Source organism: Orcinus orca, chromosome 16 (assembly GCF_937001465.1).
Source record: "Orcinus orca chromosome 16, mOrcOrc1.1, whole genome shotgun sequence".
NCBI lineage: Eukaryota > Metazoa > Chordata > Mammalia > Artiodactyla > Delphinidae > Orcinus > Orcinus orca.
Window position 1 is genome coordinate 66,467,379 of NC_064574.1, and position 17,232 is coordinate 66,484,610.

Consider the following 17,232-nt stretch of genomic DNA (forward strand, 5'->3'; position numbering starts at 1 on the left):
CTTTTAAGATGTATTTATATATAAATGTACATTTATGCATATATCTACAGACACACATATCCTTAGAAATCTATGGTATTTTTTTCATATATATATTTATTGAAGTAGAGTTGATTTACAATGCTGTGCCAATGTCTGCTATACAGGAAAGTGACTCAGTTACACACATATAGACATTCTTTTTATATTTTCCATTATGGTTTATCCCAGGAGATTGGATATAGTTCCCTGTGCTATACAGTAGGACCTTGTTGTTTATCCATTCTAAATGTAATAGTTTGCATCTACCAACCCCAGTCTCCCATTCCACCCATCTACCCCCCCATCCCCCTTGGCAACCACAGGTCTGATCTCTGTCTGTGAGTCTAAGAAATCTATAGTACTGATTTGTGGGTTTCCTCCACCAGTAAATGGTGTCATGCCGTTTGCTTTATTCAGCACCTTGCTTTTTACCCCCAGACAGTAGGCCTTAGAGATTGCCCATATCAGCACCGTCATCTTTTTAACGGCTGCATGCAAGTATGCCAAGTGTACCTAATGATCCCCCTGTGGACTGGCAGGTTGTTTGTAATGCTTGCCTGTTACATAGCGTTACGAGCACCGACCTGAGCACACCTGGGTAGGTGATCAGAATGGCTGGGTCAGAAGTCAGTGAAGAAGGTTCATAGCCACTGGCCGACCATCTGGCATAACCAGATGGCCCTCAAAGGTGGCAGTACCTGCTTCCACTCTCCTCACAGTGTCTGAGAGCACTCACTTCCAGGTCCTCCGTAACCACCTATTTTTCCTAACCTGATGGATAAAATAGTACCAGTGATTTAAGTTTAGCTGAGGTTGTTCAACTGTAATGAGCACTGTGTGCTCAGTGAGCCACTGTTTCTAGTGGGAGCATGTCTGCCCCACGGGTGGGGACAGGAAAGAAGTTGACCACCAGTAGTCAAAATATTCTTCATTGTCTTTTGTAAATGAGGAAATAGAGGTTCCCCAAGTTCGTCAGCAGTGGGCCGGAACCAGAGCTGAGGGAACTGCATCTTAGTACAGGACTTTTTTTTTGCGGTACCCGGGCCTCTCACTGTTGTGGCCTCTCCCGTTGCGGAGCACAGGCTCCGGACGCGCAGGCTCAGTGGCCATGGCTCACGGGCCCAGCCGCTCCGTGGCACGTGGGATCTTCCCAGACCGGGGCACGAACCCGTGTCCCCTGCATCGGCAGGCGGACTCTCAACCACTGCGCCACCAGGGAAGCCCAGTACAGGACTTTTTATATTGTGCTTAAAAAAAAAAAGTCACTTGCATTAAACCCACCTGTTGCCAGTAAGGTGTGGCTTGATTTTTTTTCTGGGTTTGTAAAAAAAAGGTAATTCTGAGCCTGTGAAATAACATGCCCTCTAATTCTGAAATACTTTTTTCCTTGACTGTTTTTTCTGGTTGCTGCCGTAGCATCCAGCCAGCAGGTAATTTCTGTCGATAATCCTCATTGAATGGGGGGCCCTGTCTTTGGTTGCTTAGGGCGCGTCTTAGTCACCGGTTGAGAGAGGTACACTGAGAAAGTCATGTGTCTCAGGCAGAGAACAGGGCGCTTGTACAGACATGCTCAGAAGGGCGGCCTGCTGACTACTCAGAACTCAGCGGGCTCCTTGACAGGTGGGGGTCAGAAGGCCATCCCTGCCATTCGCAGCAGCTGGAATACAAGAGGGGACTGTGGCACTTTTTTAAAGTACAGAAATCCAACAACTGCTTTAGTCGTAAACATGTCTGCTGCAGGGTTATGTGTAACAGGGAAAAGGCAGTGACAAGCTCAGAGTCTCACTGTGGAGAACCACAGGTGAACAGTTAAATCAATAATGATTAACCCATGCAGTGGATTGTTACACAGCTGTTACAGCTAACTTGTAAATTCATGATGTGATGTTTGTGCCAAAAAATTTGAGTGATTTGTTCTTTGCTTCTTGGAGTGTAACCTAGGAGAATCTTTTTGGAGGGGAACTCCAAATTTCTAAACTTTGTGATCCAGTGATTACACTTCCAAGAAGTATGTCCTACTGAGCTCTTGCACAGGTGCACAGAGATTAGATAAGAGGATGGTCCCTTTAGCACTGTTTATACGAGGGATTATTAGAGAGAATCTAAATAACCATCAACTGAGGTCTGAGAAACAGCTTAAGGTACATTTATATAACTGTGTATCGTACAACCACGGAAGGGAAACGAGGTCGATCCAGCCTGTCTGTACGTATGACATGGAAAGGCTGGGTCCAGGATCCTGTGTTAAGTGGAGAAACGTAAGATGCAGAACACAATACCGTCCCAGTGCTCTTAAATTCATGTGTGTGTTAACAAATGCATAGGAGGAAACCTGAAGAATATCTAAATCAACTGTCAGCTGAGGTTTTCAGAGGAGTAGAGGTTAGAAAGGACTGCTGCTTTCTAATTCAGAATTCTGTAGTACTTGTACTTTTTTGTAATAAGCAGATCAAACATTTGGAATCGGAAAAAAATCAAGATCACTAAATAAAGGACCAAGTCCCATTGACCCACTCTCCTGAAAAGCTGTAAGTTATATTTGCAGTGTGATTCCAATTTTATTTAAAAATGCACGTAAGGGATCTGGAAAATAACTAGTCCAAAGCATTGATGATAGTTGCTCTGGTGGACGGCACGTGGCAGATTTGAATTTTCTTTGTCTTCTGTATTTTCCAAGTGTTTTCATTAAGCATGAATTACCTCCAAATAGGAAGCAAAAAATTACTGGCTTCATTTTTAGACTTTGCAGAGATTAGAAAGCCCCAGTAAGGGAGCCCTGGGCCGTGTGCGTGCATGTGTGTGTGCGCCTCATCTCCTCTGAGCAGGCTCTCAGTGATGGAGCCTAGGCCGGGGGCATGCGCTGGGAGCTGTCCTGTTTGGACCCAAGTCCGTGGAAGAGCTCCTAAGAGCTGGTCCAGGAGGCTGAGGGATGCCATTGTGGGGTGGGGAGGTCTGGAATCTGCCAGGCCCAGACAGTGGCCAGCCCACGATCCAGACCCTCCCTGTGGCTCAGGCCTGTGGCCTGGAAGGGAGGTTTGGTCTCACTGATTCCTCTGTAGAGGCTGTCGGGCAAAGGTTCAAGCTCTACAGGAAAAGATGGAGAGGGTATTGCTCCCCAGTGTGAGAGTCGGAGTGTTTGTTTGGAGGGGACAAGAAAGGAGTCCACCTTGGGATTATAAAAACAGTAAAATGAGCTGCTTTTTTTTTTTTAATATTTATTTATTTGGCTGTGCGGATCTTTGTTGCGGCACTCGGGATCTTTGTTGTGGCGTGTGAACTCTTAGTTGTGGCATGTGGGATCTAGTTCCCTGACTAGGGATCGAACCTGGGCCTTCTGCATTGGGAGCGTGGAGTCTTAGCCACTGGACCACGAGGGAAGTCCCAAATGAGCTTCTTAAAACAAAAAACTGGGGTCGTACTATGATGCTGTTGAGAATCAGCATGTTCTCTCCATAACGTGCCTTGCTCATCTTTCCCAGTTAGTACCCTTGAAGCCCCGTTCTTAACAGGGTTTGAACGTTTGGGGACATGTTTTCGGGCAGCACAACAATGGAAGGCACTGAGGCACCAAATGGGTGGAAGGCAGGGACGCTGAACCTGCAACGGGCAGAGCAGATCTGCACAAGGAATTGTCCTGCACCCCCAGGACCTTGGAACATCTCATGGGAATCTGTTCATAATTAACTGAGAACTTAGCACTTTGTTAATGTAAAGGCAACATATCTTTTGCATAGTTTGATATACTCTTGAGTTTAAGAAGGTTAAATTGTCTGTGAATTTCATTTAGGGCAGTAAAATGGGGTGTATTTATGATTTATACAATATTTATGAAAAGGTGACATTGGGCCTGATAGAGTCCAGAATTCCCACCATAAGGCGGTTTAGCATTTTAAATGAATAGAGTCAAAGCGTAGTAACCACTCCCCACAGACGTCTGGGATGAATTCATTTTGCACGATCACAGTGATACCTCTTGTACACGTATGTTTGCACACTTATGTTTGTATTTCTAGAGGATACATTCCTAGATGTAGAATTGCTGGGTCAAAATAAAGGAATACAGTTTTTCCATTTTAGTACATTGCCAGATTGCCTTTAGAAGAGGTTTATACCCACTGACAGTACGTGAGAACACCTGTTTCCCCACATCCTGGTCAGACGCGTCATTACCAGCTGTTAAAATGTTTGCCAGTGTGAACAAGGTGGGATGGGGGAATATCATCTTATTTTCATTCTCAACTTTTTGATAACAAGTGAAGCAGTATGTGTTTTCTATACATATTATGTTTCTTCTTCGGTTTTGTAGTTAAGACAGGTCACTTCTGGCGGTGGGAAAGCTGGGCCCATGTGAGCTGGGCCCATGTGAGGTCTTTTGGGAACTATATTCCTACAAGGATAATAGATGGGAGTGATTCTCTCTGACTGATGCTGTCTGCCTCCCCAGAGGTCGGAGACACTGGGAAATCACAGGGTGAGAGGAGCTGCCCTGCACTGTCCCAGAAGCCCCTGGTCTGGACCTAACACTCCCCTTTGCTTCTGCAGGAAGCTTGGAAGCATGCAATCGAGAAGGCCAAGCACATGCCTGACCCCTGGGCCGAGTTCCACCTGGAGGACATTGCCACGGAATGCGCCACACGTCACAGGTCAGTACCTCGTCTACAGACACTATATGACCCCAGTCCACAAGGAGTCCTTGGGGTTTGGGTCCTCCTTCTGCTTAAAATCAGTGAGGCTTAAGTACCCTTGGAGATCAAGGAAAAGGGAATATAATAATAATAATATCAGCCAGTATTTGAGTATTTACGCATGCTCAAGGCATTGTGCATGATCTCATTTAATCCTTACCGTGTGTATTTAATCCTGTAAAGTGTGTATTCTACAGGCTAGGCTGAGCTATGCTGCAAGTACAAATACCCCAAGGGCTTTATGCAACAGAGGTGCATTTCTTGCTCGTACGAAGTTGGGTGAGAGTTGAGTAACTCTTCAGGGCATCTCAGGGATCCAGGCTACTTTTGTCTTGTGGCTCCATCATCTCAACACATGACCCCACAATTGCTATCAAAGGGAAAGAAAGCAGACCAGCCTTTCAGTGCCTTGGCCCCAGGAAGATTCACAAAACAGAGCTGGGAGGGTCTAGATTTCCTATTTGAAAAGGCAGAGGAAGGAAGAGTGTTCTCAGGGGGTTTCAGGAAGAAAAATGAAAACAACAGAACTCTACCACCAACATAATAATAAGGAGGACTATGGTGATGATGATGGGGTCCTTGTTTACTGAATGTTCCATCTGCGAGGTACTGTTTACGCACTCTATATGTATTTACTCATTAAATAAAGTCTGCAGTCGTTGTGTCAAGCCTTCGGCACTCCTTTGAGGATCTGATGAAGCCATCTCAGAAAGTTGCACACATATGTCTTATTTGACTCATAATTTTAGAAGACTCATGGATCTGCCCTGGGGCCTGTCCTGTGTCCTGTGACCTCTGTAGACCCCTCCAGCTCTGACTCATCCAGGTGAACCCCGTGAGTTCCCTCAGTTGCCCCAGTGGAGAGAGAGGTTTGAACAGGGTCACCCAGGTAGTTAATAAGATAACTTTCTGACTCAGATCAGTGTCTGTGAATTAGTCAGGACTCTTTTTCAAATGCAAGTGACAGAAACCCAGTTCGCCGTGGCTTAAGCATAGAAAGGAACGGTTGACTCATCTACGTGGGCTTCACGTATGGCTAGTCCCAGCTGCTCCAAGGGTGCTTTTGGCTCTGACCCCAGATAGACTGTCTTACATCAGTGGCACACACGGCTCCTAGGAGCCCCACATGTCATCTCACTCAGTGGGAAAGGATCTTTCTTTCTTGATTTTTTTTACAACAAAAGTCCCACATTTGAATCTCCTTGGCCTGGCCTTGGTTATAGGCCGGTTACTGAACCAGTCATTGTGCCAGGAGCTTTGCTCTCACTGGCCAGGTCTAGATCACATACCACAAGCAAGAAGGCGCTGGGGGATCAGCTTCACCCAGTCCACATGTTCTGAAAATGGAGGATGGGGGTTTTCCAAAGGAAAATTGGGGTGCTGTTACCAGAAGAAAGGGGAGCAGTTGCTAGGCAGGCAGAAACAGTGGAGCCCTCTCCACCTTTCTGCAATGTGTTCCTGCTCCCACCTTGTGAGGAGATGGGTTAGAACCTAGTGTGCACCTTTCCCCATTTTGGAGGCTGACCTCCTAGTGGGCTCTGGGGTCTGTGCCGGCAGCTGAGGTCAGCATCGTCGGGGCCCCAGAAGGCCAGGTTGCGGACTCTGTTCCTTCCTACCTATAAACGCAGCGTGGTGGCTGGTTGGTGACATCTGGCCTCCAGGCTGAGGACACCAGGCTACCAGGGAGGCCCTTGGAAAAGCAGGACTCACGTGCTGGGCTGGTTCTGTGTGTCCCTGAGCTCCTTGGGGGCCAGGGACCAGGGGCTGTGCCGAATTGTGTTTATTTCTTAACCATAGTAGCTGATTTCACCTGCCCTGGCTGCCAGCAGAGGGAGGTCAGGCACTGATGGCCAGAATGTCCAGAGATTTCTAAACTGGAGGCTTCCACCTCTATTGCTGGTTTTTAAAGAGCTCTGCTGCAAGCCAGCCCTTTACTGGGACAGATTTCCTGTTCATGTGGGTTGTACCCAGGCTGGTTAAGAGCAAGGTTCTGTTTGAAACAGACCTGGGTTTGAATCTTGGCTCTCAGGAAGGTTTTTTCACCTCTCTGAACCTCGGTTTCCCCATCTGGAAAGTGGGCACAATATTTGTACGGATCTCACAGGGCTGAGTGACGGTTGATGGAGGAGTTCCGTGTAAGCACTCAGCATACAGTGAATGCTCAGTGAACTCAGAGCAGCTCTGTCCTCTGTAAGGTTAGTGATTGTGAAGGACAGTTAAGACCCTTCCAGTGTTGCATGTCTCTGCCCTCCCCCAACTTCTGGGCGCCTCTCAGCTTTCAGTCTGTTTGGAAGTGAGGGAAGACGACTTCCTTTACCTTGGCCTCTACATAGTAGTACTAACAATGATTGCTGTTATTTATTGGCACAGGACTGCCACGGGCTGGTGCCAGCAGGTGTGTGGCTCTGACAAGCCTTCCTCCCCACCCTGGGCCTGGGGTGGGTTAACCGCCAGGCCTCTGCTTGTTTCTCAGGCTCTGAAAAGGCTGTTCCCACGAGCTGGGAGGTTCTGGAGTCTGTCGCCCCTGAGGGAGGGCCAGGGAGGCATCTGCTAGAGCTAAGAACACCTCAGCCCTGGGGAAGGTTTAAGATTTTAGGGATTTACTGAGCCAAGGAGCTTCCTACCAGGCAAACCTGTTAAGGCCCAGCCAGGCCTAGGGGCAGATTTGCTCTGGAAAAGAGGATCCCTGGGAAAAGAGATGAAAATGTTCTGGAACCCTCTCCATCCCTCTCTGCCTTGGGTGTGTATCCGGCAGCCCCTTTCCTGGTTGGACTCAGAGGCAGGACCCTCCCCGCAGCCCTGCCTGCACCGGGACCTGGGCTGGGCCTCACACGGGCAAGACCAAGGATGCTGCCACCTCCCGTCCTGGGACACGCCATTCATTATCTAGGCCAGTTATAACAAGGATATTTACTTATTCAACTGTTCATCCACCATGCGTTTATTAAGCCTCCCCTGTACCAGGTCCTGTTCACTGGCCTGCCTTTGTGGAGTTACAGTCCGGTGGGGGAGCCAGATAGGTAGGGAGCAAGCCCGCCCACTGCACAACTGTAAGCGCTGGGGGACATGGTGGAGAGGGAATAGCTGCCTTTGACGAAGGGGCAGGAGGCCAGTGTGGTGGGGACCTGGGAGGGAGGGGGAGTGTCCACAGACCCAACCCAGGAGGTCGGGTGGGCCTGTGGGTAGAGAGAAGATTTGATCCCGAGGGCATTGGGCAGCCCAGAAAAGTCTTCTGCCTTCAGCTAGTGAGTGACAGGATCAGGTAATGGACGCTGCGCCCTGGGGTGGGTTCTGGTCTCTGCAGGTACAACGCTGTCACCGAGGAGTGGCTGGAGGATGAGGTTCTGATCAAGATGGCGTCTCAGGTGAGCAGAGCCTCGAGCCCAGTGTAATCAGGGATTGCTTCCTCTCCTCCACACCCACTCTATTTTATTTTTTTAACTTTGGGGGAGTCTTTATAGTACTGTATATTTATTTTATTTTTTACAACAGCTTTATTGAGATATAATTCACACACCATACCCCATACCCATTTAAAGTGTACAGTTCAGTGGTTTTTAGTATAGTCACAGAGTTATGCAACCATCACCACGATCAGTCCCAGAACATTTTCACCATCTCTAGAAGAAACCCCGTACCTACCCATTAGCAGTCAATCTCCAATTCCCTTATCTGCCCCAGCCATGGGCAACCACTAATTTATCTTCTGTCTCTGTATATTTACCTATTCTGGGCATTTCATGTATTAATCATATATATCAAAAGATTCTTCTTGACACTCTTCTTGAAAATCGGTGAACCGTGAATGTGTATATCCGTTTTCAAAACTTGCAGGTCACCACCTATTACTTTTCATCTAACAAGGTGAACTCAGTGGGTTGCAAGAAAAAGGAATCAACTAGAAAATAGAGACCTTCCTGCATAGTAAGGGGCAGGATCGATCTGTGAAACATTTTGTAGTGTATCACACACTCAGAAAAGTGTGTAGCTTGATGAATTTCACCAAGTGAACACCCAGATCGAGACACAGAATATCACCGGCACCCCCAGAAGCCCCTCTCAGCCCCACTTACTCCTCCGTTACCCCTAAGGGTAAGCACTACCCTGAATTCTATCACCCGAGATTGGTTTTGCCTCTTTTGTACTCCCTATAAGTGGAACCATACCGTATATGTATAGCTCAACATTTTGTCCATGAGGTTTTGTACATGTTTTTTCTAGAACTGTAATTTGTTCATTCTCATTGCTGTATAATATTTTGTCAAGCAAATAGACCTGATTGATCGATCCATTATACTGTCGATGGACATTTGGGTGGTTTTGCTTTTTTTTCTGTTACAGACAGGGCTACAAAAAACATCCTTTGACATGTACTGTCTCTACCCCCACCCCGTCACCCCCATAATATCTTCACCCCCTGAGGAGTCTTCTGCTCAGCTAGGGTGGGGAATAGGGTGGTCTCATCAGTCCTGCAGCCTCCAGGCTGGAAGTTCTATGAGGCCTTGGTGCTGCAGTAAAGGAAGGAGGGCCCGGGGATTTTAGGGTTGAGATGAGGTCCAGGGCATCGATTTGGTGGGTGACGTCCAAGGGGAAAATCTCCTCCTGGCTCAGGGTAGCCTCTGGGTGGGGTGTGGGGACTGATAACCCGCTGTGTGATGTCTTTCAGCCCTTCGGCCGGGGAGCAATGAGGGAGTGCTTCAGGACGTAAGTGACTCAGCCTGCCTCTCGGGGCCCTGCCCAGACTCCCTCAGGCTCCTGAGAGCAGGGGCACTGTGACATTTCCAGTCAAGAAATGGAGACAGTGGCTTCTCTTCTTGTAGCCCAAGCTCCTCTCCATCTGGTCTCCGTTGGACCACACGTTGGGACCGGCTGTGGGGATGGGCTGGAGGAGAACAGGAAGTATGTCCCTTAAGCCCCCTTCGCAGCTCTTTGAAGGATGCTGTGGGGTGGGGAAGCCCCTCCCACCTCTTGCATTTTGTTCCTGGCTCTAGCCAGCCGGGTCAGGCAGGGTCTTCCCGTCCTGGGGACTAGGGCTGGGATCCAGAACACCCAGGCGGGCCCCCTGATGCCTCTCCCCTCAGGAAGAAGCTTTCCAACTTCCTGCACACTCAGCAGTGGAAGGGGGCCTCCAACTACGTGGCAAAGCGCTACATCGAGTCCGTGGACAGGGACGTGTACTTTGAGGATGTGCGTCTACAGATGGAAGCCAAGCTCTGGGGAGAGGAGTATAATCGGCACAAGCCCCCGAAGCAGGTGTGTGGCACCCCTATCTGCCGCCTTCCAACACCAGGACGTATCTGGAGATGAGGACGATGGAGGTGCCTGTCACAGGCTTCCTTTTTCACCGTCTTAGCAGCAGCTAATAACAACCATCATGTATTGAGCCTGATATGTCAAGTACTCTACATGCCAAGAGTTATTGATTTCTGAAAACAGAGGTCTGAGGTTGTTTGAGGTCGGAATGTTTTTATTCCATTTACAGATGGGATCTATTAGTCAGGATTTTTGCTTGCAAATGACAGAAACCCACTCAAACGGACTTAATCCAAAAAGGGAATTTATTGCCTCCTATAACTGAGAAATAGTGCTGGCTACAGGTGTAGCGAGATCCAGGACCAAATTGAAGTTGTTGGGAATCTTCCTCCAGCTCTAGTCTCAGTGTTCTGTGTTGGCATCACTCTCAGGTGGCTTTTCAACTTGTAGTGACATGTTAGTCCCAGTAGCTGCAGGCTCCCTTTCCGTTTCTCGGCAACCTTGATGGAATGACATGTTTTCCCGCAAGTTTCAATGAGTCTGAAAACTGGGTTTCTTTTTTTTTTTTCTTTTTCTTTTTTTGGCCATACCGCACGGCATGTGGGGTCTTAGTTCCCCAACCAGGGTTCAAACCCACGTTCCCTTTGTTGGAAGCATGGAGTCTTAACCACTGGACTGTCAGGGAAGTCCCATGGGTTTCATTGGCTTGATTAGGTCAGGTGCCTATCACTGAGCCAATCACGATGGCCAGGGTGTGGGAATATGCAGATTAGGCAGGCCTGAGCCTTGTACCCACCAGCAGTATGGGTTCTTCCACCCAGACTAGGTGGACTGAGATTGGTAGCTCCCAAGGAAAAGCAGGAGAGGGAGTGGGGAATGGATTCCTTCCTTATCTGCCCCTGGGGAACCTAGGGCACAAAGGGGTTAAGTGTCTTGCCCAAATGGGCAGGGATGGAGCCAGGGCTCAAATCCAGGCTTTCCAAGCCCCTGCTCTTGCCTTCTTCACTTGAGCCCCCAGGGTATTGGTGACCTGAAGCCAAGCAGAACTTCCTGTTGCCTGCAGGCATTTGAGGAAATAGCACCCCGGGCCTCTGCCCTGCTTAAATTCACAGCTCAGCTCTCCTACTGTTTGTGCACCTGCTAGCTATAAGGTACCATCTTCTGAGTGCCTAGGAGAGCCACACTTCCAGGTAGCCAGCAGAATTTATTGAGTGCCTACTGTTTGCAGAGCCCTTGATTAAGTGTCCTTGGTGTGGATACAAAAAGCCACACTCCCACCCTCGGGGGTTGTGTCCTCTTTAGTAATTCAGTACACTCAGGCCTGGCCACTTTTTCCTTCCTCCCTAAGCTTGTTTCTGCCTCAGGACCTTTGCACTGACTGTTCCTGCAAGGCTGCATCACTGCATCTCCTCAATCCTGCTCACGGTTCAGGTCTCAGCTCATGTAACCTCCTCAGCTAGGCTGTGCTAGACCGTCCTAAATGAAGTAACCCACCGCTGCACCCTCTGTCATGTCACTTTGTTTTGGTTTCTTTTTTTTCAGAGCAGTTGGCACCGTCTGAAAGGGTCTTATTCATGTAGTTAATATTTCAGTTGCTTCTCTCCCCCGAGGGCAGGAATTTTATCTGTCTTGTTCAACTCTGTCCGAGTGCCTAGGTGCTCAGTATATAATAACGTGGTTGAATTGATGAAGGGAGAGGAATGTGGTTGTTTGAGGAGGACGTGGCTGTCCCCTTGAGGATGTATCCTTGCCACTGACCCTCACCCAGTTGCCTTCTGCTCAAGCAGGTGGCCCTGCAGCAGGCTTCCTGGTAGAAATGGAGCCAACTTTTGGAACAGGAACCCTCTGGGAACCAGCCGCTCCTTCCCCCCTGTCTGGTTCTCAGAACTGAGGCCACATTTGGGGAGGCTCTCAGCTCTCAGCTCTGGGCCCCTTTGGCCTCTGCAGTTGTTGTCTGCCTGTCTGGTGACTCAGCCAAGCAGTTTCCTGGGTGGTCATTTCCTTGGGAAACCCAGGCCTGGCTCCTGTTGTGGGTGGCGTCAAGGGAACAGGGTGCCGTGGGTATGATCTTGTGTAACAGATAACGAGTTAGAGTTTCAGGTTTTCCCTGCTCTACTTTACAAACATACACAGTACTTACATGTTTTCTTCTGAGTACAAAGTTAAACGTATACTTGGTGCAAAATTTAGCAAGGAATGTCTGAGTTCCCTGTAAGTCCCCTTTGCAGGGAAAGAACCACTCTTACGGTTTGGTATGTATCACTCTAGAATTGTGTCTGCTGATAATAATGGCGTCGGCAAACGTTGACTGCCTCTTCCCTGTGCCAACAGATTTCATCCTCTTACCCGTTCCACAGGTGAAGAAACTCAGGCACAGAATGGTGAAATAACTTGTGCAAATTCACTGTATTAGCATAAGGCACAGGTTGAGTTGCTTAACAGACAGACCCACAGTTGTGTGCTAACTCGAAATGGTTCCCTTTTGTCTCATCTAACAATCCCGCTTTGGTGGGGTCTCAGGGTGGGCTGGTGCTTTGCCTGCTCAAGTCATCCAGAGGCCTGGTTCCTTCTGTCTTGTTGCTCTGCCACCTGCCGGGAGTTGCCCTGGACTACATGGTCAGATCTGGCTCACCGGCAGATGGCCACCTTACAGCCTCTGGAAGGCCAGAGGAGGAGAGGGCAGGCTGGAGTTGCATCATCACGGCTGCTTGCTTCCTGTTGGCCAGGCGTAGTCACATGGCCACACTTAGCATCCAAGGGAAGCCAAGCGATGCCATCCCTACCGAATGGCTGTGCATCCTGTTAAAGCTCAGGGATGGGGGGTTGTCTTAGTCCATTTGGGCTGCTGTAACAAAACACCACAGAACGGGTAACTCAAAAACCACAGAAATTTGTTAAGTCCAAGATCAAGGTGCCAGCATGGTCACGTTCTGGTGAGGGCCCTCTTCCTCGTTCATAGCTGGAATCTTCTTGCTGTGTCCTCACATGGTGGACAGAGTGAGGGAGCTCTATGGGGTCTCTCTCTCTCTCTCTCTTTTTTTTTTTTTGCGGTACGCGGGCCTCTCACTGTTGTGGCCTCTCCCATTGCGGAGCACAGGCTCCGGACGTGCAGGCTCAGCGGCCATGGCTCACGGGCCCAGCCGCTCCGCGGCATGTGGGATCCTCCCGGACCGGGGCACAAACCCGTGTCCCCTGCATCGGCAGGCGGACTCTCAACCACTGCGCCACCAGGGAAGCCCTATGGGGTCTCTTTTCTAAGGGCACTAATCCCATTCATGAGGGCTTCTCTCTCATGACCTTATCACCTCCCAAAGGCCCCACCTCCTAATACCATCACCTTTGAGGGTTGAGATTTCAACCTATGAAATTTGGGGGGATACATTGAGGCCGTAGCAGGGGTTTTCATTCTCAAAGGAAAAGGGGAGTGGATTCTGGGGACAGTCAGCAGTTTCAGCCTTTCTGCTCCAGCCTCTTATCAGAGGAGGGTTCCGCTGGGCCCTCCCTCTGACCCCCCCTCCCACCTTCCCGCCAGGTGGACATCATGCAGATGTGCATCATAGAGCTGAAGGAAAGGCAGGGCCGGCCTCTCTTCCACCTAGAGCACTACATCGAGGGCAAGTACATCAAGTACAACTCCAACTCAGGCTTCGTCCGCGATGACAACATGCGCCTGACACCGCAGGTGAGGCCCCTGCAGACGCCCGTGCCCCATCTCCGCAGACCTCGGGTCCCTCCGAATTAGGCAGGGCTCCTTCCTTTGTCTTTGCCTCTGTACAACTCCTCCCTGCAGATAAAGGCCCCCAACATGGGCAGAGGTGGGGTGTTGAAACCTCTCAGAGCACTGCCTGCCAGCATTTGTGCAACCCATAGCCTGGTCTCTTGTGGTCACCTTTTCTTTCATGTCACCCCACAGGCCTTCAGCCACTTCACTTTTGAGCGTTCCGGCCACCAGCTGATTGTGGTGGACGTCCAGGGTGTGGGTGACCTCTACACCGACCCACAGATCCACACCGAGAGGGGCACTGACTTTGGAGATGGCAACCTAGGTAGGCAGGGAAAGCCAGCGTGTCCATGGAGACCACACTCCCCACAAAATCTCCGGGCTCTTTGTTCACCCAAGAAAGCAGGCCGAGGTGATATATGGGGCGCCCCAAGATTGTGGAGGTGGGAGCCGGGGGCCTCTGGCTCCTGCCAGTTTAGCATGTTTTACACCTGCCCCTGCCGCATTTAGGGTGCTCAGTACCGTCCTGCCCCCACCCCAAAGCAGAGCCGTGCTCCAGAACCCCTGCTCTGTTGCGTCCGCAGGTGTCCGCGGGATGGCTCTCTTCTTCCACTCTCATGCCTGCAACCGGATTTGCAAGAGCATGGGCCTCACTCCTTTCGACCTCTCCCCAAGAGAGAGGGACGCGGTGACTCAGAACATCAAGCTACTGGTGGGTACCCAGCGTGAACCTGCTCGGACTGGCAGGGCCCTTCTGCTGCCAGGACCCGCAAACTGTGTTTTCTGTGTGCTGGTGGCTCAGGCCTTGCAATGCTTAATTCAAGAGTACTGGGGCCGGAAGACTCTTAGTCCTGTCTGTGTCCTCGTCCCTCTTCAGCCAATGCACACAGCCCTCCTGAATATCCCCACTAATAGAGGAACTGGGGTCTGCTTGATATAGGCCCATTTTTGCCCAGAGTGAGGGGACCAGGTATGTACAGATAGCGAGTGGGGTGTGTGGAATGTGGTTCGTGTGGTGTGTTGACAAACGGCTGGACTAGACTCGGACCTGGCTCACTGAGTACCTCGCCGTGTCCAGGATGTACCCCCATCCCCACCCCCACTGCATGGACCAGATATAAGACAATATTGTCAAAGAGCAGCTTGGGATTCTGGAATGTATCCCCCAGCTCAGGGCTGTAAAGCGTGGGCAGCGCTTCTGGGAATGCTGGCCCTCTGAGCTCCTGTTCCGGTTGCCCCTTCTTAGAGGCCTTTGGGTTAAGCCCCCACTGATTTGTTTCAGGTTTTCTGCCAGTCCCTTAATAGGCACAGGTGGGTGCTGTGGCTGAAAGGGCCTCAGGTTTTGAGGGAACAATAGGCAACAGGAAGAGCCCCACTTTCCCAGAGGGTGCCTGTGTGACGTGCATGTCCCTGTTAATTCTCCAGCAATCAGCACAGACCATCTTGAGGGGGACAGAGGAAAAGTGCGGGAGCCCCCGGGTGAGGACCCTCTCGGGGAGCCGGCCCCCCCTGCTCCTTCGCCTCTCAGAGAACTCTGGAGATGAGAACATGAGTGACATAACCTTTGACTCTCTCCCTTCCTCGCCATCTTCTGCCACGCCGCACAGCCAGAAACTGGACCACCTTCGTGAGTGATGGTTTGGCCCCTGGGCATTGTGATTGGAGGGGACGAGCACAGGTAAAACAGGGCTAAACTGGCTTTCACTTATGTTAGAAAATCAGACATGCCAACCAAAAAGACTGAGGGCCCAGATGGTTTTACGGGTGAGTTCTTTTTAATAAACTTTCAAGATGCAGTCATCCAAATGCTGTAAAAACAGTCTTTGTTGCAGAAAACAAGGTAACATTTTTCAGAGTGTTTTATGAAATTAGCGAAAACTTTTATACCAAAATTTGACAAAACACCAAAAAAGAAAACCATATCCCAACCTCAGGTATAAATATACAAGGCAGGGCTTCCCTGGTGATGTCGTGGTTGGGAGTCCGCCTGCCAATGCAGGGGACACAGGTTTGAGCCCTGGCCTGGGAAGATCCCACATGCTGTGGAGCAGCCAAGCCCGTGCGCCACAACTACTGAGCCTGCGTTCTAGAGCCCGCGAGCCACAACTACTGAGCCTGCGCTCTAGAACCCGCGAGCCCGCACACAGCAACGAGGACCCAATGCAGCCAAAAATAAATTTAAAATTTAAAAATAAATAAATAAATAGATATACAAGACAAAAATTCTAAATAAAGTATTAACAAATAAAAACTAGTATATTAGGGAATTCCCTGGCGATCCAGTGGTTAGGACTCCTCACTTCCACTGTAGGGGGCGTGGGTTCAATCCCTGATCAGGGGGAAAAAAAAGACTAGTACCTTACAAGAATAGTCTGTCACAGCCAAATACGGTTTTTGCAGGAATCTGAAAGTTGTTCAGTGTTCAGAAACCAATTAACATCATATGAACAGGTCAAAGGAGAAAAATGGGCATCATTATTTCCGAAGTTGAAGTGACAGAGTTTGCTCGTGATATGGACGCGGGGTCTGCAGGAAAAACGGGAGGCAAGGCTGGCTCCACGGTTTTGATCTGAAGAACTGGCAGGATGATGGGGCCATTTATTCAGCCGGAGGAGGCCCCAGGGAAGCAGGAGAGGAGGATTTTAATGTCAGATATTAAAGAAGCCTGTAAATCACCACTGGAAGGCCTGGGGAATAGTCTGAAGCAAGAGTTGACAAACCTTTTCTTCAAAGGCCAGAGAGTAATAAATATTTTAGACTTTGTAGGCCATGTGGTCTCTGCACTTGCAGCATAAACGCAGCCACTGACAGTACTTAAAACAAATAGATGCGGCTGTGTTCCAGTAAAACTCTATGGACACTGAATTTTAAATTTCATATAATTTTCACATATCACAAAATATTGTTCTCCTTTTGACTTTTTTCAACCATTTAAAAAATGTAAAAAGCATTCATAAAAACCATATGCGAATAGGAGACAAGCCAGATTTGGCTAGTGGCAGCTTGGGACAGGAGATAAAGACTGGGATGGTTGGTTTTTAAGCCATCTAAGGCTTCTCCCATTTGTAGCTACTCATGGGACCCCAAATATACAAATGGCTTTCCTTCCTTCATAACTGCACCTCACTGAGGTTTGACCGTAGGTCAAGCACATGGTGCTTATCAATACATGACAGAATTGTATTTACATTATGACAACCCAAGGAGGCACACCTGTTAAGCTGCTCGCTCAGGACCCCACAGCTGGCGAGTAGAGACTCTGGGTAAGTTCTCGAGGAAGAATTGTGTCCCCCCAGGTGCTGACAACATACATTCTTCACCCATTTTTGTACTTTATAAATTTAAAATAAAAAGGCTTGGTGGCAGCTGTAGGCTGTAGGTGGGTCTTGTGAACTGTTCCAGCGATGGAGCTGGTGCCTTCCTCCATTTTCTCCCTGCTCAGATTGGCCTGTGTTCAGCGACCTCGATAACTTGGCACCCCGAGACCACGACCCTCTGGACAACCACCGGGTGAGTAGAGGGGCTGGAGGACCAGGGCGGGGAGGAGGGGCC

The 17,232-nt window shown here is 49.4% G+C and overlaps 1 protein-coding gene across 3 annotated transcripts in view; it reads left to right on the forward strand.

Moving 5' to 3' along the window:
* EEF2K (eukaryotic elongation factor 2 kinase) overlaps positions 1–17,232 on the forward strand; it is a 62,949-nt gene that overhangs the window by 24,142 nt on the left and 21,575 nt on the right. For 2 of the 3 annotated variants that reach the window (XR_004482690.2, XM_004268559.4), the window contains exons 3-11: positions 4,564–4,664; positions 8,011–8,071; positions 9,373–9,410; positions 9,788–9,959; positions 13,492–13,641; positions 13,873–14,005; positions 14,265–14,392; positions 15,106–15,307; positions 17,123–17,190. Coding sequence is in view for 2 of the 3 variants with exons in the window: in XM_004268559.4 (XP_004268607.2) it covers positions 4,564–4,664; positions 8,011–8,071; positions 9,373–9,410; positions 9,788–9,959; positions 13,492–13,641; positions 13,873–14,005; positions 14,265–14,392; positions 15,106–15,307; positions 17,123–17,190 (1,053 nt within the window). In the remaining variant the exon portion in view is untranslated. Of the gene's footprint in view, positions 1–4,563; positions 4,665–8,010; positions 8,072–9,372; positions 9,606–9,787; positions 9,960–13,491; positions 13,642–13,872; positions 14,006–14,264; positions 14,393–15,105; positions 15,308–17,122; positions 17,191–17,232 lie in introns of those variants that run through there. The other variant, XM_049699307.1, reaches the window with a different exon arrangement.